Source organism: Nerophis ophidion, linkage group LG06 (assembly GCF_033978795.1).
Source record: "Nerophis ophidion isolate RoL-2023_Sa linkage group LG06, RoL_Noph_v1.0, whole genome shotgun sequence".
NCBI lineage: Eukaryota > Metazoa > Chordata > Actinopteri > Syngnathiformes > Syngnathidae > Nerophis > Nerophis ophidion.
Genome location: NC_084616.1, coordinates 12822700 through 12846865, shown reverse-complemented (window position 1 = coordinate 12846865; position 24166 = coordinate 12822700). Strand labels below are relative to the sequence as shown.

Sequence of the window (24166 nt, the reverse complement as noted above, 5' to 3'; positions counted from 1 at the left end):
ACCGTAGAAAAGTGTAAAAATAATTGGTAAACAGTCGTGCAAGTGTAAAAAGAAGTGGTTAATTGTCATGCAAGTGTAAAAAGAAGTGGTTCATTGTCATGCAGGTGTAAAAAGAAGTCGTTAACCGTAGAAAAGTGTAAAAATAATTGGTAAACAGTCGTGCAAGTGTAAAAAGAAGTGGTTAATTGTCATACAAGTGTAAAAAGAAGTGGTTCATTGTCATGCTAGTGTAAAAAGAAGTCGTTAACCGTAGAAAAGTGTAAAAATAATTGGTAAACAGTCGTGCAAGTGTAAAAAGAAGTGGTTAATTGTCATGCGGGTGTAAAAAGAAGTCATTAACCATAGAAAAGTGTAAAAAGAAGTGGTTAACAGCTATAAAAGTTTAAAAATAAGCCGTAAAGAGTCATGCAAATGTAAAAAGAAGTGGTTAATTGTCATGCTAGTGTAAAAAGAAGTCATTAACCGTAGAAAAGTGTAAAAATAATTGGTTAACAGTCATGCAAGTGTAAAAAGAAGTGGTTAACAGTCATGCAGGTGTGAAAAGAAGTTATTAACCATAGACAAGTGTAAAAATAAGTGGTTAACAGCTATAAAAGTTTAAAAATAAGTGGTAAAGAGTCATGCAGGTGTGAAAAGAAGTGGTTAACAGTAATGCAAGTGTAAAAAAAAGTCATTAACTGTAGAAAAGGGTAAAAAGAAGTGGTTATTTGTCATGCAAGTAGTAAAAAGAAGTGGTTAACCATAGAAAAGTGTAAAAAGAAGTGATGAACCATAGAAAAGTGTAAAAAAATTTGGTAAACAGTCGTGCAAGTGTAAAAATAAGTGGTTAATTTTTAGGCAAGTGTAACAAATAATTGGTTGACAGTCATGCAAGTGTAAAAAGAAGTGGTTAATTGTCATGCTAGTGTAAAAAGAAGTCATTAACCATAGAAAAGTGTAAAAAGAAGTGGTTAACAGTCATGCAAGTGTAAAAAGAAGTGGTTAATTGTCAAGAAGTCATTAACCATAGAAAAGTGTAAAAAGAAGTGGTTAACAGCTATAAAAGTTTAAAAATAAGTGATAAAGAGTCATGCAGGTGTGAAAAGAAGTCATTAACCATAGAAAAGTGTAAAAATAAGTGGTTAACAGCTATAAAAGTTTAAAAATAAGTGGTAAAGAGTCATGCAGGTGTGAAAAGAAGTGGTTAACAGTAATGCAAGTGTAAAAAGAAGTCATTAACTGTAGAAAAGGGTAAAAAGAAGTGATTATTTGTCATGCAAGTAGTAAAAAGAAGTGGTTACCCATAGAAAAGTGTAAAAAGAAGTGATGAACCATAGAAAAGTGTAGAAATAATTGGTAAACAGTCGTGCAAGTGTAAAAAGAATTGGTTAATTGTCATACAAGTGTAAAAATAAGTGGTTAATTGTCATGCAGGTGTAAAAAGAAGTAATTAACCGTAGAAAAGTGTAAAAATAATTGGTAAACAGTCGTGCAAGTGTAAAAATAAGTGGTTAATTGTCATGCAAGTGTAAAAAGAAGTCATTAACCATAGAAAAGTGTAAAAATAATTGGTTAACAGTCATGCAAGTGTAAAAAGAAGTGGTTAATTGTCATGCGGGTGTAAAAAGAAGTCATTAACCATAGAAAAGTGTAAAAAGAAGTGGTTAACAGCTATAAAAGTTTAAAAATAAGTGGTAAAGAGTCATGCTGGTGTGAAAAGAAGTGGTTAACAGCCGTGCAAGCTCAAAAAGAAGTCATTAATCGTAGAAAAGGGTAAACAATAAGTGGTTATTTGTCATGCAAGTAGTAAAAAGAAGTGGTTAACCATAGAAAAGTGTAAAAAGAAGTGATGAACCATAGAAAAGTGTAAAAATAATTGGTAAACAGTCGTGCAAGTGTAAAAAGAAGTGGTTAATTGTCATGCGGGTGTGAAAAGAAGTCATTAACCATAGAAAAGTGTAAAAAGAAGTGGTTAACAGCTATAAAAGTTTAAAAATAAGTGGTAAAGAGTCATGCAGGTGTGAAAAGAAGTGGTTAACAGTAATGCAAGTGTAAAAAGAATTCATTAACTGTAGAAAAGGGTAAAAAGAAGTGGTTATTTGTCATGCAAGTAGTAAAAAGAAGTGGTTAACCATAGAAAAGTGTCAGAAGAAGTGATGAACCATAGAAAACTGTAAAAATAATTGGTAAACAGTCGTGCAAGTGTAAAAAGAAGTGGTTCATTGTCATGCTAGTGTAAAAAGAAGTCATTAACCGTAGAAAAGTGTAAAAATAATTGGTTAACAGTCATGCAGGTATAAAAAGAAGTCATTACCCGCAGAAAAGTGTAAAAAGAAGTGGTTAACAGCTATAAAAGTTTAATAATAAGTGGTTAAGAGTCATGCAGGTGTAAAAAGAAGTTATTAACAACTATGGAAGTGTAAAAAGAAGTTATTAACAGTCATGCAAGTGTAAAAAGAAGTTATTAACAACTATGCAAGTGTAAAAAGTAGTTAACAGTCATGCAAGTGTAAAAATAAGTGGTTAACAGCCATATAAGTGTAAAAAGAAGAAGTTAACAGTCAGTCAAGTGCAGAGAGGTGTAATTAACTGTAGAAAAGTGTAAAAAGAATTGGTTAACTGTCATGCAAGTGTGAAAAGAAGGGATTAACAGCTATCTATACAAGTGTGAAAAGAAGGGATTAACAGCTATACAAGTGTAAAAAGAAGTGATTAACCATATAAAATTGTAAAAAGAAGTGGTTAATTGTTATGCAAGTGTAAAAAGAGGTGATTAACCATAGAAAAGTGTAAAAATAATTGTAAACAGTCATGAAAGTGTAAAAAGAAGTGATTAAACATAGAAAAGTGTAAAAAATAATTGGTTAACAGTCATGCAAGTGTAAAAAAATGTGGTTAATTGTCATGCATGTATAAAATAAGTCATTAACCATAGAAAAGTGTAAAAATGATTGGTTAACTGTCATGCAAGTGTGAAAAGAAGTGATTAACAGCTATAAAAGTTTAAAAATAAGTGGTAAAGAGTCATGCAAGTGTGAAAATAAGTGGTTAACAGTCATGCAGGTGTAAAAAGAAGTGATTAACAGCTATAAAAGTTTAAAAATAAGTGGTAAAGAGTCATGCAAGTGTGAAAAGAAGTGATTAACAGCTATACAAGTGTAAAAAGAAGTGGTTAACAGTCATGCAAGTGTAAAAAGAAGTGGTTAATTGTCATGCAAGTGTAAAAAGAAGTAGTTAACAATCATACAAGTGTAAAAAGAAGTGGTTAACAGTCATACACGTGTAAAAAGAAGTGATTAACAGTCATACAAGTGTAAAAAGAAGTAGTTAACAATCATACAAGTGTAAAAAGAAGTGGTTAACAGTCATACACGTGTAAAAAGAAGTGATTAACAGTCATACAAGTGTAAAAAGAAGTAGTTAACAATCATACAAGTGTAAAAAGAAGTAGTTAACAGTCATACACGTGTAAAAAGAAGTGATTAACAGTCATACAAGTGTAAAAAGAAGTAGTTAACAATCATACAAGTGTAAAAAGAAGTGGTTAACAGTCATACAAGTGTAAAAAGAAGTGGTTAACAATCATACAAGTGTAAAAAGAAGTGGTTAACAGTCATACAAGTGTAAAAAGAAGTGGTTAACAGTCATGCAAGTGTAAAAAGAAGTGGTTAATTGTCATGCAAGTGTAAAAAGAAGTGGTTAACAATCATACAAGTGTAAAAAGTAGTTAACAGTCATACAAGTGTAAAAAGAAGTAGTTAACAATCATACAAGTGTAAAAAGAAGTAGTTAACAGTCATACAAGTGTAAAAAGAAGTGGTTAACAGCTATAAAAGTTTAAAAATAAGTGGTAAAGAGTCATGCAAGTGTGAAAATAAGTGGTTAACAGTAATGCATGTGTAAAAAGAAGTGATTAACAGCTATAAAAGTTTAAAAATAAGTGGTAAAGAGTCATGCAAGTGTGAAAAGAAGTGATTAACAGCTATACAAGTGTAAAAAGAAGTGGTTAACAGTCATGCAAGTGTAAAAAGAAGTGGTTAATTGTCATGCAAGTGTAAAAAGAAGTAGTTAACAATCATACAAGTGTAAAAAGAAGTGGTTAACAGTCATACACGTGTAAAAAGAAGTGATTAACAGTCATACAAGTGTAAAAAGAAGTAGTTAACAATCATACAAGTGTAAAAAGAAGTGGTTAACAGTCATACACGTGTAAAAAGAAGTGATTAACAGTCATACAAGTGTAAAAAGAAGTAGTTAACAATCATACAAGTGTAAAAAGAAGTAGTTAACAGTCATACACGTGTAAAAAGAAGTGATTAACAGTCATACAAGTGTAAAAAGAAGTAGTTAACAATCATACAAGTGTAAAAAGAAGTGGTTAACAGTCATACAAGTGTAAAAAGAAGTGGTTAACAATCATACAAGTGTAAAAAGAAGTGGTTAACAGTCATACAAGTGTAAAAAGAAGTGGTTAACAGTCATGCAAGTGTAAAAAGAAGTGGTTAATTGTCATGCAAGTGTAAAAAGAAGTGGTTAACAATCATACAAGTGTAAAAAGTAGTTAACAGTCATACAAGTGTAAAAAGAAGTAGTTAACAATCATACAAGTGTAAAAAGAAGTAGTTAACAGTCATACAAGTGTAAAAAGAAGTGGTTAACAGCTATAAAAGTTTAAAAATAAGTGGTAAAGAGTCATGCAAGTGTGAAAATAAGTGGTTAACAGTAATGCATGTGTAAAAAGAAGTGATTAACAGCTATAAAAGTTTAAAAATAAGTGGTAAAGAGTCATGCAAGTGTGAAAAGAAGTGATTAACAGCTATACAAGTGTAAAAAGAAGTGGTTAACACTCATGCAAGTGTAAAAAGAAGTGGTTAACAGTCATACAAGTGTAAAAAGAAGTAGTTAACAGTCATGCAAGTGTAAAAAGAAGTGGTTAATTGTCATGCAAGTGTAAAAAGAAGTGGTTAACAGTCATACAAGTGTAAAAAGAAGTAGTTAACAGTCATACACGTGTAAAAAGAAGTGATTAACAGTCATACAAGTGTAAAAAGAAGTAGTTAACAATCATACAAGTGTAAAAAGAAGTGGTTAACAGTCATACAAGTGTAAAAAGAAGTGGTTAACAGTCATACAAGTGTAAAAAGAAGTGGTTAACAGTCATGCAAGTGTAAAAAGAAGTGGTTAATTGTCATGCAAGTGTAAAAAGAAGTGGTTAACAATCATACAAGTGTAAAAAGAAGTAGTTAACAGTCATACAAGTGTAAAAAGAAGTAGTTAACAATCATACAAGTGTAAAAAGAAGTAGTTAACAGTCATACAAGTGTAAAAAGAAGTGGTTAACAGCTATAAAAGTTTAAAAATAAGTGGTAAAGAGTCATGCAAGTGTGAAAATAAGTGGTTAACGGTCATGCAGGTGTAAAAAGAAGTTATTTACAACTATGCAAGTGTAAAAAGAAGTTATTAACAGTCATGCAAATGTAAAAATAAGTGGCTAACAGCCATACAAGTGTATAAAGAAGTGGTTAACAGCCATGCAGGTGTAAAAAGAAGTTAACAACTATGGAAGTGTAAAAAGAAGTTAACAGTCATGCAAGTGTAAAAAGAAGAGGTTAACAACTATGCAAGTGTAAAAAGAAGTTATTAACAACTATGCAAGTGTAAAAAGAATTAACAGTCATGCAAGTGTAAAAAGAAGAGGTTAACAACTATGCAAGTGTAAAAAGAAGTTATTAACAGTCATGCAAGTGTAAAAAGAAGTGGTTAACAGCCATATAAGTGTAAAAAGAAGAAGTTAACAGTCAGTCAAGTGCAGAGAGGTGTAATTAACTGTAGAAAAGTGTAAAAAGAATTGGTTAACTGTCATGCAAGTGTGAAAAGAAGGGATTAACAGCTATCTATACAAGTGTAAAAAGAAGTGATTAACCATATAAAATATATGGTTAATTGTTATGCAAGTGTAAAAAGAGGTGATTAACCATAGAAAAGTGTAAAAATAATTGTAAACAGTCATGAAAGTGTAAAAAGAAGTGATTAAACATAGAAAAGTGTAAAAAATAATTGGTTAACAGTCATGTAAGTGTAAAAAAAATGTGGTTAATTGTCATGCATGTATAAAATAAGTCATTAACCATAGAAAAGTGTAAAAATGATTGGTTAACTGTCATACAAGTGTAAAAAGAAGTGGTTAACAGTCATGCAAGTGTAAAAAGAAGTAATTAACCATAGAAAAGTGTAAAAAGAAGTGGTTAACAGCTATAAAAGTTTAAAAATAAGTGGTAAAGAGTCATGCACGTGTGAAAAGAAGTGGTTAACAGTCATGCAAGTGTAAAAAGAAGTTATTAACAACTATGCAAGTGTAAAAAGAAGTTATTAACAGTCATGCAAGTGTAAAAAGAAGTGGTTAACAGCCATATAAGTGTATAAAGAAGAAGTTAACAGTCAGTCAAGTGCAGAGAGGTGTAATTAACTGTAGAAAAGTGTAAAAAGAATTGGTTAACTGTCATTCAAGTGTGAAAAGAAGGGATTAACAGCTATACAAGTGTAAAAAGAAGTGATTAACCATATAACATTGTAAAAAGAAGTGGTTAATTGTTATGCAAGTGTAAAAAGAGGTGATTAACCATAGAAAAGTGTAAAAATAATTGTAACCAGTCATGAAAGTGTAAAAAGAAGTGATTAAACATAGAAAAGTGTAAAAAATAATTGGTTAACAGTCATGCAAGTGTAAAAAAATGTGGTTAATTGTCATGCATGTATAAAATAAGTCATTAACCATAGAAAAGTGTAAAAATGATTGGTTAACTGTCATGCAAGTGTGAAAAGAAGTGATTAACAGCTATAAAAGTTTAAAAATAAGTGGTAAAGAGTCATGCAGGTGTGAAAATAAGTGGTTAACAGTCATGCAAGTGTGAAAAGAAGTGATTAATTGTCATGCAAGTGTAAAAAGAAGTGGTTAACAGTCATACAAGTGTAAAAAGAAGTAAACAGTCATACAAGTGTAAAAAGAAGTGATTAACAGTCATACAAGTGTAAAAAGAAGTAGTTAACAATCATACAAGTGTAAAAAGAAGTGGTTAACAGTCATACAAGTGTAAAAAGAAGTGGTTAACAGCTATAAAAGTTTAAAAATAAGTGGTAAAGAGTCATGCAGGTGTAAAAAGAAGTTATTTACATCTATGCAAGTGTAAAAAGAAGTTATTAACAGTCATGCAAATGTAAAAAGAAGTTAACAACTATGGAAGTGTAAAAAGAAGAGGTTAACAACTATGCAAGTGTAAAAAGAAGTTATTAACAGCCATGTATGTGTAAAAACAATTAACAGTCATGCAAGTGTAAAAAGAAGAGGTTAACAACTATGCAAGTGTAAAAAGAAGTTATTAACAGTCATGCAAGTGTAAAAAGAAGTGGTTAACAGCCATATAAGTGTAAAAAGAAGAAGTTAACAGTCAGTCAAGTGCAGAGAGGTGTAATTAACTGTAGAAAAGTGTAAAAAGAAGTGGTTAACAGTCATGCGGGTGTAAAAAGAAGTCATTAACCATAGAAAAGTGTAAAAATAATTGGTTAACAACCATATAGGGGTAAAAAGAAGTAGTTAACAGTCATACAAGTGTAAAAAGAAGTGATTAACAGTCTTTGCTTTTGGAAGTAGACTAGGTTTTTTGTTGAGTTTTTCCAAAAAGAACTACCCTGGACTTCACAGATTTAAAACTTTAAAAATGTTGTGAATGAGATAGTAGTCACGTATGGCTATTTTGCAAAGCACATCCTGGCCTCCATGAAGTCATTCTTGCATCAGACTTTCTGTGACACTTTTACTTTCTGTTTGCTTCCTTCCAGCAGCTCCTGCAAGTTTGGATTTGTTTGATCTTGACCTTTTTTTTTTACTTTTGAGTTGAACAAATACAGGATGTCTTTAGCTGCTCCGTGGAAACTTCTTCTGGTTTTCTCTGCAGAAAAATGCTCATCACACTCTTATGAAAGTCTCCGCTGCTGCTGGGTTTTTAAGTACAGTGTGTGGCACCGAGTGCCGGAATGTTCTTCATGCCAGTCTGGAACTTTCCAGCCGTCCAATGCCTCTTAAATATCACAAGGGTGTGGCTCAGACGGTAGAGCTGTTGGGAACGCCGCTTTTTTATTTTTTTTCCCCCAATCTGTTGTGTCCTTGTCCTTGTCCTCGGTCCCGGTGCCGCCCACACCGCTGGAAATGTACTGGAGCTTGAAAAAAAAAAAAAAAAATGCAGATATTGGGTTTCTCTATGCAAAGAGTTGGGTTAAATATTACTCACTTGACACAGTTTGTCTATATTCAGCTCGCTTTGATAAAAACATGTTCCATCCATTCGTTTTTCTACCGCTTGACCCTTTTGGGGTGGCGGGGGAGCCGATCTCCGCTGCATTCGGGCGGTAGGCGGGGTACACCCTGGACAAGTCGCCACCTCTTCGCAGCAAAAGCATGTTCATTTTTTTTTTTTTAATACTGTACTTTCATGACTATAAGGCACACTTAAAATCCTTTTTTCCCACTTAAAACTCGACAGTGCACCTTGTGACCCAGTTGTGCTTAATGTACCGAATAATTTCTAGTTGTACTTACCGACCTTGAAGCAATTTTATCTGCTACATGGTGTAATGATAAGTGTGACCAGTAGACGTCAGTCACACATAAGAGAGATGTGTGGACTGCAATATGATGGCAGTCACACATAAGAGATACATGTAGACTGCAATATGATGGCAGTCACACATAAGAGATATGTGTAGACTGCAATATGATGGCAGTCACACATTAGAGATAGGTGTAGACTGCAATATGAGGGCAGTCATACATAAGAGATATGTGTAGACTGCAATATGATGGCAGTCACACATAAGAGATACATGTAGACTGCAATATGATGGCAGTCACACATTAGAGATAGGTGTAGACTGCAATATGATGGCAGACACACATTAGTGATACGTGTAGACTGCAATATGATGGCAGACACACATTAGTGATACGTGTAGACTGCAATATGAGGGCAGTCACACATAAGAGATATGTGTAGACTGCAATATGATGGCAGACGCACATTAGTGATACGTGTAGACTGCAATATGATGGCAGTCACACATTAGAGATACGTGTAGACTGCAATATGATGGCAGTCACACATAAGAGATATGTGTAGACTGCAATATGATGGCAGTCACACATGAGAGATATGTGTAGACTGCAATATGATGGCAGTCACACATTAGAGATACGTGTAGACTGCAATATGAGGGCAGTCACACATAAGAGATATGTGTAGACTGCAATATGATGGCAGTCACACATTAGAGATAGGTGTAGACTGCAATATGAGGGCAGTCACACATAAGAGATATGTGTAGACTGCAATATGATGGCAGTCACACATAAGAGATACATGTAGACTGCAATATGATGGCAGTCACACATTAGAGATAGGTGTAGACTGCAATATGATGGCAGACACACATTAGTGATACGTGTAGACTGCAATATGATGGCAGTCACACATTAGAGATAGGTGTAGACTGCAATATGATGGCAGACACACATTAGTGATACGTGTAGACTGCAATATGAGGGCAGTCACACATAAGAGATATGTGTAGACTGCAATATGATGGCAGTCACACATTAGAGATAGGTGTAGACTGCAATATGAGGGCAGACACACATTAGTGATACGTGTAGACTGCAATATGAGGGCAGTCACACATTAGAGATAGGTGTAGACTGCAATGTGATGGCAGTCACACATAAGAGATAGGTGTAGACTGCAATATGATGGCAGACACACATTAGTGATACGTGTAGACTGCAATATGAGGGCAGTCACACATAAGAGATATGTGTAGACTGCAATATGATGGCAGACACACATTAGTGATACGTGTAGACTGCAATATGATGGCAGACACACATTAGTGATACGTGTAGACTGCAATATGAGGGCAGTCACACATAAGAGATATGTGTAGACTGCAATATGATGGCAGACACACATTAGTGATACGTGTAGACTGCAATATGAGGGCAGTCACACATTAGAGATAGGTGTAGACTGCAATGTGATGGCAGTCACACATAAGAGATAGGTGTAGACTGCAATATGATGGCAGTCACACATTAGAGATACGTGTAGACTGCAATATGATGGCAGTCACACATAAGAGATATGTGTAGACTGCAATATGATGGCAGTCACACATGAGAGATATGTGTAGACTGCAATATGATGGCAGTCACACATTAGAGATACGTGTAGACTGCAATATGAGGGCAGTCACACATAAGAGATATGTGTAGACTGCAATATGATGGCAGTCACACATTAGAGATAGGTGTAGACTGCAATATGAGGGCAGTCACACATAAGAGATATGTGTAGACTGCAATATGATGGCAGTCACACATAAGAGATACATGTAGACTGCAATATGATGGCAGTCACACATTAGAGATAGGTGTAGACTGCAATATGATGGCAGACACACATTAGTGATACGTGTAGACTGCAATATGATGGCAGACACACATTAGTGATACGTGTAGACTGCAATATGATGGCAGTCACACATAAGAGATATGTGTAGACTGCAATATGATGGCAGTCACACATAAGAGATACATGTAGACTGCAATATGATGGCAGTCACACATTAGAGATAGGTGTAGACTGCAATATGATGGCAGTCACACATAAGAGATACATGTAGACTGCAATATGATGGCAGTCACACATTAGTGATAGGTGTAGACTGCAATATGAGGGCAGTCACACATGAGAGATATGTGTAGACTGCAATATGATGGCAGTCACACATAAGAGATACATGTAGACTGCAATATGATGGCAGTCACACATTAGAGATAGGTGTAGACTGCAATATGATGGCAGACACACATTAGTGATACGTGTAGACTGCAATATGATGGCAGTCACACATTAGAGATAGGTGTAGACTGCAATATGATGGCAGACACACATTAGTGATACGTGTAGACTGCAATATGAGGGCAGTCACACATAAGAGATATGTGTAGACTGCAATATGATGGCAGTCACACATAAGAGATACATGTAGACTGCAATATGATGGCAGTCACACATTAGAGATAGGTGTAGACTGCAATATGATGGCAGACACACATTAGTGATACGTGTAGACTGCAATATGAGGGCAGTCACACATAAGAGATATGTGTAGACTGCAATATGATGTAGTGGCGTTCTGCACAAAAAGTACACTTTAATTTAGTGTTGTTTTGATTTGTCATCTTAGTGACATTATGCACAAAAGTGCACTTTATTTGTTTTCAACTATTGTAGTGGCGTTCTGCACAAAAAGTGCACTTTAATTTAGTGGAGTTTTGATATGTCATCTTAGTGACATAATGCACAAAAGTGCATGTTATTTGTTTTCAACTATTGTAGTGGCGTTCTGCACAAAAAGTACACTTTAATTTAGTGTTGTTTTGATTTGTCATCTTAGTGACATCATGCACAAAAGTGCACTTTATTTGTTTTCAACTATTGTGGTGGCGTTCTGCACAAAAAGTGCACTTTATTTAGTGGAGTTTTGATATGTCATCTTAGTGACAACATGCACAAAAGTGCATGTCATTTGTTTTCAAACTATTGTAGTGGCATTCTGCACAAAAAGTGCACTTTAATCAAGTGTTGTTGTGATTTGTCATCTTAGTGACATCATGCACAAAAGTGCACTTTATTTGTTTTCAACTATTGTAGTGGCGTTCTGCACAAAAAGTGCACTTTAGAGTTTTTTAGATATTTCATCTTAGTGACATCATGCACAAAAGTGCACTTTATTTGTTTCCAACTATTGTTGTGGCGCTCTGCACAAAAAGTGCACTTTAGTGTTGTTTTGATGTCCTCTTAGTGACATCATGCACAAAAGTGCACTTTATTTGTTTCAAACTATTGTAGTGGCGTTCTGTACAAAAAGTGCACTTTATTTTTGTGTTGTTTTGATATTTCCTCTTAGTGACATCATGCACAAAAGTGCACTTTATTTGTTTCCAACTATTGTAGTGGCATTCTGCACAAAAAGTGCACTTTAATTTAGTGTTATTCTGATGTCATCTTAGTGACATCATGCACAAAAGTGCACTTTATTTGTTTCAAACTATTGTTGTGGCGTGCAGTACAAAAAGTGCACTTTAATTTAGTGTTGTTTTGATATGTCGTCTTAGTGACATCAAGCACAAAAGTGCACTTTGTTTTCAACTATTGTAGTGGCGTTCTGCACAAAAAGTGCACTTTAATTTAGTGTTGTTTTGATGTCATCTTAGTGACATCATGCACAAAAGTGCACTTTATTTGTTTTCAACTATTGTAGTGGCGTTCTGCACAAAAAGTGCATTTTAATTTAGTGTTACTTTGATATGTCATCTTAGTGACATCATGCACAAAAGTGCACTTTATGTGTTTTCAACTATTGTAGAGGCGTTCTGTACAAAAAGTGCATTTTAATTTAGTGTTGTTTTGATATTTCCTCTTAGTGACATCATGCACAAAAGTGCACTTTGTGTTTTCAACTATTGAGGTGGCGTTCTGTACAAAAAGTGCACTTTAATTTAGTGTTGTTTTGATATGTCATCTTAGTGACATCATGCACAAAAGTGCACTTTATTTGTTTTCAACGATTGTAGTGGCTTTCTGCACAAAAAGTGCACTTTAATTTAGTGTTGTTTTGATATGTCATCTTAGTGACATCATGCACAAAAGTGCACTTTATTTCTTTTCAACTATTTTAGTGGCCTTCTGTACAAAAAGTGCACTTTGATTTAGTGTTCTAATCATTTTAGTGACCTCATGCACAAAAGTGCACTTTATTTGTTTCAAACTATTGTTGTGGAGTTCTGCACAAAAGTGCACTTTAATTTAGTGTTGTTTTGATATGTCGTCTTAGTGACATCTTGCACTAAAGAGCACTTTATTTGTTTTCAACTATTTTAGTGGCGTTCTACACAAAAAGTGCACTTTAATTTAGTGGAGTTTTGATATGTCATCTTAGTGACATCATGCACAAAAGTGCACTCATAGCTTGTTTTAAAATGTCTCTGTCTCGTGACACGGCCTAAAAATATCGAGATATTTAAAAAAAGGCCGTATCGCCCAGCCCTAGTTTGTACCAACGATTCCTGGTTCTGATCAAGCCTGGACCTGGGCTACATTCAGAGACCACGGACCTCTTCAAAGTCCCAGTCCTGATTCCCAGTCCAGGATCAGAGCGATCCAGGAAGACGAGCAGATGCAAGCTCAATTGACTCATTATTCGGGCTTTCCATTGAAGTGTTAATTCCAACAAGCGCAATGCAAATGTCTGCTTGTTCAATCTGCAAAGTGAATATTCATCTTCCAGCGGAACACATTGGCCACGGACTCATTCTGTTTCATCTTCACAGCTGTCAGTGAAATATGGAGCATTTTTTTAAAAACGTGTCATTAATTGTCAGCTGCTTTCCTGTTCCAGGCGATCGCTCTCTCTCTCTCTCTCTCTCTCCACCGCGTTTGGACGATCAACAAGCTGTAAAAGGCCATTAAAGTCCCGCGCGTGCACTAAAATGGCTTAGAGGAGATTTTCCTTGTCTTTGTGCTGAAATACTGTGACCGCAGTGCTAGACACCAATTACTTGACGGAGAAAATCACCATGTTTGTGTTTCGTACCCTTTTTTGGGGGGGGGGGATGTTCAATTGGCATTAAGACGTCGTTGAGTTCAGTTAAAGGCTCGGGAACAACTTTACTCTATTTTTTTTTCTTCTTTTTTTTCCCCCAGGGCAAAAAAATGCGACTTTAAAGCAAATTTCCTTAAAGAAAGTATTCACAAGGGAGAGTAGAAACGCTATGGATGACTGAAAGACCGATTGACACTTCTATATCCGGTCGAAAGGCCAAAATTTTGTTGAGTTCAGTTCAACGCTTGGAAATGACTTTACGTTTTTAAAGCAGGCTTTTTTTCTCCCCAGGGACAAGAAATGCAACTATAAAGCAGATGTCCTTAAAGAAACCATTCAAAAGAGAGAGTAGGAACGCTATGGATGGCTGAAAGACCGAATGACTAGGACTATGAATTGATTAAGGTGGACAAGTTGAAAAACGTATTCGGGTGGTACCATTTAGTGGTCAATCGTACGGAATATGTACTGTACTGTGCAATCTACTAATAAAAGTTTCAATCAATCAATCAAAGACACTTCTACTTCCGGTCAAAAAGGTTCAGTTCAACGCTTGGAAACGACTTTACGTTTTTAAAGCAGACTTTTTTTCTCCCCAGGGACAAGAAATCCGACTATAAACCAGACATCCTTAAAGAAACCATTCACAAGAGAGAGTAGAAACACTATGGATGGCTGAAAGACCGAATGACTATAACTACTAATAAGTGGAAAAACGTATTCGGGTGTTATCATTTAGTGGTCAATCGTACGGAATATGTACTGTACTGTGCAATCTACTAATAAAAGTTTCAATCAATCAATCAAAGACACTTCTACTTCCGGTCAAAAGGACAACATTTAGTTGAGTTCAGTTCAACGCTTGGTAATGACTTTACCTTTTTAAAGCAGACTTTTTTTCTCCCCAGGGACAAGAAATGCGACTATAAAGCAGACATCCTTAAAGAAACCATTCACAAGAGAGAGTAGAAACGCTATGGATGGCTGAAATACCGAATGACTATAACTACTACGAATAAGTTGAAAAACGTATTCGGGTGTTACCATTTAGTGGTCAATCGTACGGAATATGTACTGTACTGTGCAATCTACTAATAAACGTTTCAATCAATCAATCAAAGACACTTCTACTTCCGGTCAAAAGGATAACATCTTGTTGAGTTCAGTTCAACGCTTGGAAACGAGAAAGTTTTTAAAGCAGACTTTTTTTCTCCCCAGGGACAAGAAATGCGACTATAAAGCAGACGTCCTTAAAGAAACCATTCACAAGAGAGAGTAGGAACGCTATGGATGGCTGAAAGACCGAATGACTATAACTACGAATAAGTTGAAAAACGTATTCGGGTGTTACCATTTAGTGGTCAATCGTACGGAATATGTACTGTACTGTGCAATTTACTAATAAAAGTTTCAATCAATCAATCAAAGACACTTCTACTTCCGGTCAAAAGCACAACATTTTGTTGAGTTCAGTTCAACGCTTGGAAACGACTTTACGTTTTTAAAGCAGACTTTTTTTCTCCCCAGGGACAAGAAATGCGACTATAAAGCAGACGTCCTTAAAGAAACCATTCACAAGAGAGTAAGAACGCTATGGATTGCTGAAAAACCGAATGACTATAACTACGAATAAGTTGAAAAACGTATTCGGGTGTTACTATTTAGTGGTCAATCGTACGGAATATGTACTGTACTGTGCAGTCTACTAATAAAAGTTTCAATCAATCAATCAAAGACACTTCTACTTCCGGTCAAAAGGATAACATTTTGTTGAGTTCAGTTCCAACAAATGTGACTATAAAGCAGACACCCTTAAAGAAAGCATTCACAAGAAAGAGTAGGAACGCTGCGGATGGCTGAAAGACCAATTGGCACTTCTACTTCCGGTTGAAAGGATGTCGTCCACCGTGCTGCCCAAATAGCAGCTTGTAGTCCGGAGTCTACAAATGCGGCTACAAAGCAGATGTCCTTAAAGAAAGCATTCACAAGAGAGAGTAGAAACTCTGTGGATGGCTGAAAGACCGAATGGCACTTCTACTTCCGGTTGAGAGGACTAAATGGAAGGACACTGCAGCGCCTGCAATGTGCAAACTTGTCCAGAAGATGGCGCCATAGCACAAATGATAACCCAACTAATCAGTGTTTTTGTTTGTTTTATTTTATTTTATTTTTTTTTAACCATTTGCATCAGCAAAGAAAAATCCATAAATTATGGGTGCTGTTTCATAAGCCGCAGGGTCCAAAATGTAGAAAAAAGAGTATCAGCTCATAGTCCGGAATTTAAAAATGCGACTATAAAGCAGACGTCCTTAAAGAAACCATTCATAAGGGAAAGTAGGAACGCTATGGATGGCTAAAAGACCGAATGGCACTTCTACTTCCGGTTGAGAGGACTAAATGGAAGGATACTGCAGCGCCTGCAGTGTGCAAACAAACAAAAGATGGCGCCATAGCACAAGCGATAACACACCTTATCCGTGTTTTTTTATAACTATTTGTATTAAGGCCGTCAGCAAAGAAAAATCCATAAATTCGTGGCACTTTTTAATAAGCCGCAGGGTACAAAACGTAGGGAAAAAAGTAGCAGCTTATAGTCCGGAGTTTACAAATGCGACTATAAAGCAGATGTCCTTAAAGAAACCATTCACAAGAGAGCGTAGAATGCTATGGATGGCTAAAAGACCGAATGGCACTTCTATTTCCAGTTGAGAGGAATAAATGGAAGGACCCTGCAGTGAGCAAACTCGTTCCAAAAGATGGCGCCATAGCACAAACGATAACACACCTTATCAGTGTTTTTTTTTAACTATTTGCATTAAGGCCGTCAGCAAAGAAAAATCCATAAATTCGTGGCACTTTTTAATAAGCCGCAGGGTCCAAAACGTAGAAAAAAAAGTAGCAGTTTATAGTCCGGAGTTTACAAATGCGACTATGAAGCAGATGTCCTTAAAGAAACCATTCATAAGAGAGAGTAGAAACGCTATGGATGGCTAAAAGACTGGATGGCTCTTCTACTTCCGGTTGAGAGGACTAAATGGAAGGATAATGCAGCGCCTGCAGTGTGCAAACAAACAAAAGATGGCGCCATAGCACAAACGATAACACACCTTATCAGTGTTTTTTTTAACTATTTGCATTAAGGCCATCAGCAAAGAAAAATCCATAAATTCGTGGCACTTTTTAATAAGCCGCAGGGTACAAAACGTAGGGAATAAAGTAGCAGCTTATAGTCTGGAGTTTACAAATGCGACTATAAAGCAGATGTCCATAAAGAAACCATTCATAATAGAGAGTAAAAACGCTATGGATGGCTAAAAGACCGAATGGCACTTCTACTTCCGGTTGAGAGGACTAAATGGAAGTGAGCAAACAAACAAAAGATAGCGCCATAGCATTAAACTATTTGCATTAAGGCCGTCAGCAAAGAAAAATCCATAAATTCGTGGCACTTTTTAATAAGCCGCAGGGTACAAAACGTAGGGAAAAAAGTTCCAAATGGGACTATGAAGCAGATGTCATTGCCAAACCCTGTAAGTCATGGAAAAGATGGTGGAAAGGAAAAACAGTAGAAAAGGGGATGCTGTTTGTTTAACCCTTGCAGAGTTTGTTTAGTCCCCGCGCGCCACTGCCAGACGTCACCAAATGGAAGTGTGTCACATTCCCAACATTCCCCACCAACATGTGGAGGAAGAAGCGAGGGCCAAACATCCGCCTGTCGCTGCCTCCGCCCGCCAAAACACACACGCCGTGACGTTGTCGCGTGTTTTTGCGGCCGCAGGTAACGTGCGTGGGAAGAATATAGTCTGACGTGGACCGCCGACTTGCCACATTTGGCGTGTTACGTGTAACACGCTTTTATTGACTTGCTGGCTAATATTTAAGAAGACGTAAACAAATGGAAACATAAAGTAGGATGAGTTAGGGCTGAAAATCGTATCGCACTATACGTTTTCTATACTGTTCAATATCGATCCCCAGGGCCAACAAATGCGACTAGAAAGCAGAAGTCCTTAAAGAAACCATTCACAAGAGAGAGTAGAAACGCTACGGATGGCTGAAAGACTGAATGACACTTCTACTTCCGGTCGAAAGGACCAAATGTTGTTGAGTTCAGTTTAACGCCTGGGAACGACTTTACGTTTTTAAAGCAGACTCTTATTTTTCCCTAGTTCCAACAAATGCGACTATAAAGCAGAAGTCCTTAAAGAAAAGATTCACAAGGGAGAGTAGAAACGCTATGGATGGCTGAAAGAACGAACGGCACTTCTACTTCCGGTCGGTAGGACTAAATGTTGTTGAGTTCAGTTTAACGCTTGGAAACGACTTTACGTTTTTAAAGCAGACCTTTATTTTTCCCCCAGTTCCAACAAATGCGACTATAAGGTAGACATCCTTAAAAGAAAACATTCACAAGGGAGAGTAGAAACGCTATGGATGGCTGAAAGACCGAATGGCACTTCTACTTCCGGTTGAAAGGATGTCGTTTTTGCTTGTGCAGCCCATTGAGACACTTGTTATTTAGGGCTATGTAAATAAACATTGATGATTGATTGACTACTCGGGACCTTCGTATTGTGAGGCACATGCACTAACCCCTGTCCCACCATGCTGCCCAAGTAGCATCTTATAGTCCGGAATTTGCAAATGCGACTATAAAGCAGACGTCCTTAAAAGAAACCATTCACAAGGGAGAGTAGGAACGCTATGGATGGCTGAAAGACCGAACGGCACTTCTACTTCCGGTCGATAGGATTAAATGTTGTTGAGTTCAGTTTAACGCATGGGAACGAATCTACGTTTTAAAAGCAGACTCTTATTTTTCCCCCAGTTCCAACAAATGCGACTATAAAGCAGTCGTCCTTAAAGAAAGCATTCACAAGGGAGAGTAGTAACGCTATGGATGGCTGAAAGAGCGAATGACACTTCTACTTCCGGTTGAAAGGATGTCGTTTTTGCTTGTGCAGCCCATTGAGACACTTGTGATTTAGGGCTGTGTAAATTAACATTGCTGATTGATTGACTACTCGGGACCTTCGTATTGTGAGGCACATGCACTAACCCCTGTGCCACCATGCTGCCCAAGTAGCAACTTATAGTCCGGAATTTACAAATAAATAAAGCAGATGTCCTTAAAAGAAAACATTCACAAGAGAGAGTAGAAACGCTATGGATGGCTGAAAGACCGAACAGCACTTCTGCTTCCGGTCGAAAGGACTAAATTTTGTTGAGTTCAGTTTAACGCCTGGGAACGACTCTACGTTTTTAAAGCAGACTCTTATTTTTCCCCCAGTTCCAACAAATGCGACTATAAAGCAGACGTCCTTAAAGAAAGGATTCACATGGGAGAGTAGAAAAAAATCGATATATTATCGAATCATGACCCCAAGAATTGATATTGAATCGAATCGTGGGACACCCAAAGATTCGCAGTCCTAATATACATATATTTATATATACTTTTTTTAGAAAAGAAGGGTTTTTAAGCCTTTTTTAAAAGCATCAACAGTCTGTGTTGCCCTCAGGTGGTCAGGGAGAGCGTTCCACAGACTGGGAGCTGCGGAGCAAAAAGTTTGGAGCTTTTTCCTTGGAGGTTGGAGGGGGTTAGCCTGTCCGGAGTGGAGGTGTCGTGTGGAGGATTTGGGGGTGAGCAGTTCTTTGGAGGCACCGGCGAGTTAGTAGGGAGACTTTGTTTTAAATCTTGAGTGGAACAGGACACCAGTGAAGGGATTTGAGAACCGGTGTGACGCGGTCGTATTTCTGCACTCTGCAGCTTCTGGATGTTCTTGCTGGGGGTCCCGGCAAGAAGCGGGTTGCTGTAGTCCGAAGCCAGCTTCAAGCTTCCTGCCCGCCAAAATAAAGTACCCTACATGTTAAAAATGTGCTGCCTTAGCCTTTGAGGGAGTCCACTTTGGACAGGTCGTCCCTGCGGGGTGGCCCGTGGTCAGCGTGCGTGTCCTCTGACCCGCTGGTGGCGCCGTGACTCATCAAGTGACGGCCTATTTGCAACACCGCCTCGGGTCTTTTATTTTGTAATTTTTTTTTAAACTGGCCTAAAAGTGTCCATGTCTCATCATTCCTCTCGGGGAGGGGGGGGGGGAGACGCAGACTCTGTGGTGATGTTCTTCTTAGGCATGGCATCACAAACCTGCTCGGTGGCCTTGTGGTTAAGAGGGTCCCAGAACGAGGCCAAACGGAGTTGAGAGGGGACAGAGACCACCTCAGAGATAGGTCTCGGTCCACCTGCAAGTGGGGTCTAGTCCTGAAGGGTGAACGCGGACCACGCTGTCAGCTGAGCAAAAGTGGAACTAATCCTTTTCAACATGATCGCATAATTCCACAGTATCCTGGACATCTGTGTCGCCGAATCTTTTGCAATTTGTTCAATTAATAATGGAGACGTCAAAGAAGAAAGATGTAGGTGGGAAGCGGTGTATTGCGGCCGCCTTTAGCAACACAAACACAGCCGGTGTTTCCTTGTTTACATTCCCAAAAGATGACGGTGAAGCTTTACTATGGAAGAGAGCGGTCAAGCGAACATGGTTCCCGACCACATGTCAACCGGCAGGTTTCTGTGAGAAAATGATGGTAATAAGTCGGCTCTAACCGTAGACATGAGCGGAGAGCTTGCGTTGTTCCTCCTGCACCTGTCAAAGAGGCAGCTGCGGACTCTCTTGCCCCCGACCGTCAGATGCTTACACCGTGGAGGAGGGAAAAAAAATATGTATCTCAGTCCGGCCCCAACGGCTGCCTTCGCCTCGTCGAGAAACGTGGCTTCCCTCGGAGACACTGGCGGTCACCACACCCGTGGCCACACCCCTCCGACTTTCAGGTTGTATAGTTACGACCATATAATCTCACTAAAACACTAGTAACACAATAAACAGATGAGGGGTTTTCCAGAATTATCGTAGTAAATTTGTCTAATAACATGAATCGCTCTGCCGTCTTTTTTTTTTTCTCTAGTCCTTCACTCTCACTTTCCTCATCCACGAATATTTCATCCGCGCTCAAATTAATGGGGAAATCAAAGCTTTCTCGGTCCGAATCGCTCTCGCTGCTGGTGGCCATGATTGTAAACAATGTTCAGATGTGAGGAGCTCCACAACCCGTGACGTCACGCGTACATCGTCTGCTACTTCCTGTAAAGGCAAGGCTTTTTTTATTAGCGACCAGAAGTTGCGAACTTTATCGTCGATGTTCTCTACTAAATCCTTTCAGCAAAAATATGGCAATATCGCGAAATAATCAAGTATGACACATAGAATGCACCTGCTATCCCCGTTTGAATAAGAAAATCTCATTTCAGTAGGCCTTTAAGGTTGTCATACCCATTGCTCATGTTCCAGTGAAAGGAACTTTAAAGGCTCCTGGAGGCCAAAACATTTTGGACAAGTCCATGCTCCCGACCTTGTGGGAACGGTTTGGAGCGGGCCGCTGACTCTTCCAACATGACTGTGCACAAAGCAAGGTCCATTAAGACGTGGATGACAGAGTCGGGTGCGGATGAACTTGACTGGCCTGCACAGAGTCCTGACCTGAACCCGATATAACACATTGGGGATGAATTAAAACTTTTTTTTTACTGTTAATGGAAAAAAATTCTATTTTATAGTAAATTTTTGTCACCCGAGCTGCATTTTTTTTTTTTTTAACTATACAAACAGCAGTACTGTTTTTCCATCTCCAGTAAAATACACTACATTTTGAGGTGAAATTATTGCAACTTACCATGTATTTTTATATATTATAGTTTTAAAAATAGTATTTTACAGTAAAATGTTTAATTTTTTTAATTTTTATTTGTTTTAACAAGTGTAAACTTTCGGTGTATTACTGTAAATGCCAAAACGCCACCACAGTTTATTACAGTTTAGCCACCACAGTTTATTACAGTTTAGAGAAAAATGCTGGCAAAAAAAAGGCAGCTCATTTGCCAGAATTTTCCTGTAAAATTAAAAAAATATTTTTTTTTACTGTTAATAGAAAAAAATGCAATTTTACAATAAAATCTTGGCACCCGAACTGCCTTTTTTAAACCATAAAAACAGCAATATACACTACATTTTGAGGTGAAATTATTGCAAATTACCTTTTTTTTTTTTACGTTTTAGTTTGAAAAAAAATCTACTAATAAAATGCATTAAAAATTGTGTGATAGTATTTTACAGTTTTTTTGTTTTTTTTTAAACCGCAAATCAACAAGTGTATACTTTAGGTGTATTACTGTAAATGCCAGAACGCCACCAAAGTTTATTACACTTAAAAAAAAGTTTTTTTGTCGTTTAGAGAAAAATGCTGGCAAAAAAGGCAGCTCATTTGCCAAAATTCCTGTACAATTTTTTTTTTTACTGTAAACGGAAAAAAAATTTAATTTTACAGTAAAATTTTTGGCACCCGAGCTGCCTTTTTTTTATATATATATATTTTTTACCATAAAAACAGCAGTACTGTTTTTCCATCTCCAGTAATATACACTACATTTTGAGGTGAAATTAACGCAACTTACCATTTTTTTTTTTACATTTTAGTTTAAAAAAATCTCCTAATAAAATGCATGAAAAATTGTGTAATAGTATTTTACAGTTACATTTTACTGTAAATAGAAAAAATTGCAATTTTACAGTAAAATGTTGGCACCCGAGTTGCCTTTTTTTTTTTTTTTTTAAACCATAAAAACAGCAGTACTGTTTTTCTGTCTCCAATAATACACACTACATTTTGAGGTGAAATTAATGCAACTTACCCATATATTTTTTTACATTTTAGTTTAAAAAATAATCTACTTGTGCAAAATAGTATTTTACAGTAAAATGTTCTCAGTTTTGTTTTGTTTTTAAAACAAGTGTAGACTTTTGGTGTATTACTGTAAATGCCACAGTCCTAGTGTGTGAATGTGAGTGTGAATGTTGTCTGTCTACCTGTGTTGGTCCTGCGATGAGGCGGCGACTTGTCCAGGGTGTACCCTGCCTGCCGCCCGATTGTAGCTGAGATAGGCGCCAGCGCCCCCCGCAAACCCGAAAGGGAATAAGCGGTAGAAAATGGATGGACTGTAAATGCCAAAACGCCACCACAGTTTATTACAGTAAAAAATAGACATAAAATTAATTAAAAAAAAATTCAGTTTAGAGAAAAATGCTGTAAAAACCACAGTAAATTTTACCATTTTCTCATGAAATGCATTGCTGCTTTTACATCGCACAATTTAATGGATAACTTGCTTTGATATCAATATTATTAGTATGTGTTTCTATTTAAAAATAATGGTTTGAATGTTTCATCATATATCCATCCATCCATTTCCTACCGCTTATTCCCTTTCGGGGTCACGAGGGGGGGGCTGGCGCCTATCTCAGCTACAATTGGGCATATATTTTTGCATAATTAGGTTAACATAATTTGCGACTACATGGAGTACGTATATATTTTTTTATCTACAAAAATAGAAAATAATTCATTTAGTAAGAACAGTTACAGTACTTTATTGTTGCAGGCTTTCGAGGGCCAAATAAAACAAAGTGGCGGGCCACATCTGGTTCTTGTTTGACACCTGTGCTTTATAATATGTTTTATGAGCGCGACATATATGGCGGCCCAGACGTATCAGTGATGTGTTGCCATGAATAAAAGAATGTATGGGACGGACCAATGCATGTGTTTAATGAACAATAACAAAGAGACCACCAAGTAGTGCACTAGAAGTGTGAGCACATGCAAACACAAAGTCCGGGCTGCAGTGATTTGTTGCAGCGAGTGCACTTTGCTAAAGAAAGCAGGATGAGGCTTTCCTCTCCCTTTTTTTTTTTTTTTGCTCCATTTTCTTCCTGTCCCGTCGCCCATTATTCATGTCCCTTCTGATGTCCTCCCATTAGCTCGCCCCCTTCGGCTCGTGTTTACCCTTGCATCGCTATTATCGCTCGCCTGCACTCCCCCGGCCCCTGCCGCGCTCGTCCTTTTCCCGGGCGTAAACAACGGCGGCGACTGTGTTTTTTTTTTGTTTTTTTTTTACAGCTCCCCCAAAGAAGTCGCGCTCACGTTCAACACAGTCTTTTTGTCCTTACTGCAGATGACAAGCCAGTCCAGGAGGAAGACTGGGTGGTGTGCCAGCATCCGGAGTGTCCTGACCGCCGCAGGGCCTCAAAGGTAAGACCCTTTCTCCTACCCGGTCAGTCATTTTGCTGAAATAAGCAGGGGCGTCCATATGGCAGCATATGTTGTTCCAAAACCTGTATGTACCTTTCAGCATTAACAGCGCCTTCACAGATGTGTAAGTTACCCATGCCTTGGGCACTAATGCACCCCCATACCATCACACATGCTGGCTTTTCAACTTTGCGTCGATAACAATCTGGATGGTTCGCTTCCCCTTTGGTCCGGATGACACTATGCCGAATATTTCCAAAAGCAGTTTGAAATGTGGACTCGTCAGACCACAGAACACTTTTCCACTTTGCATCAGTCCATCTTAGATGATCTC

The 24166-nt window shown here is 37.4% G+C and overlaps 1 protein-coding gene across 4 annotated transcripts in view; it reads left to right on the top strand.

Annotated features, from left to right (window-relative positions):
• Nucleotides 1-24166, top strand: part of plekhg5b (pleckstrin homology domain containing, family G (with RhoGef domain) member 5b) — a 178084-nt gene that overhangs the window by 20647 nt on the left and 133271 nt on the right. For all 4 annotated transcript variants that reach the window (XM_061902683.1, XM_061902681.1, XM_061902686.1 and 1 more), the window contains exon 2: nt 23756-23832. In XM_061902683.1, coding sequence (XP_061758667.1) covers nt 23756-23832 — 77 coding nt within the window. The remainder of the gene's footprint in view (nt 1-23755; nt 23833-24166) is intronic.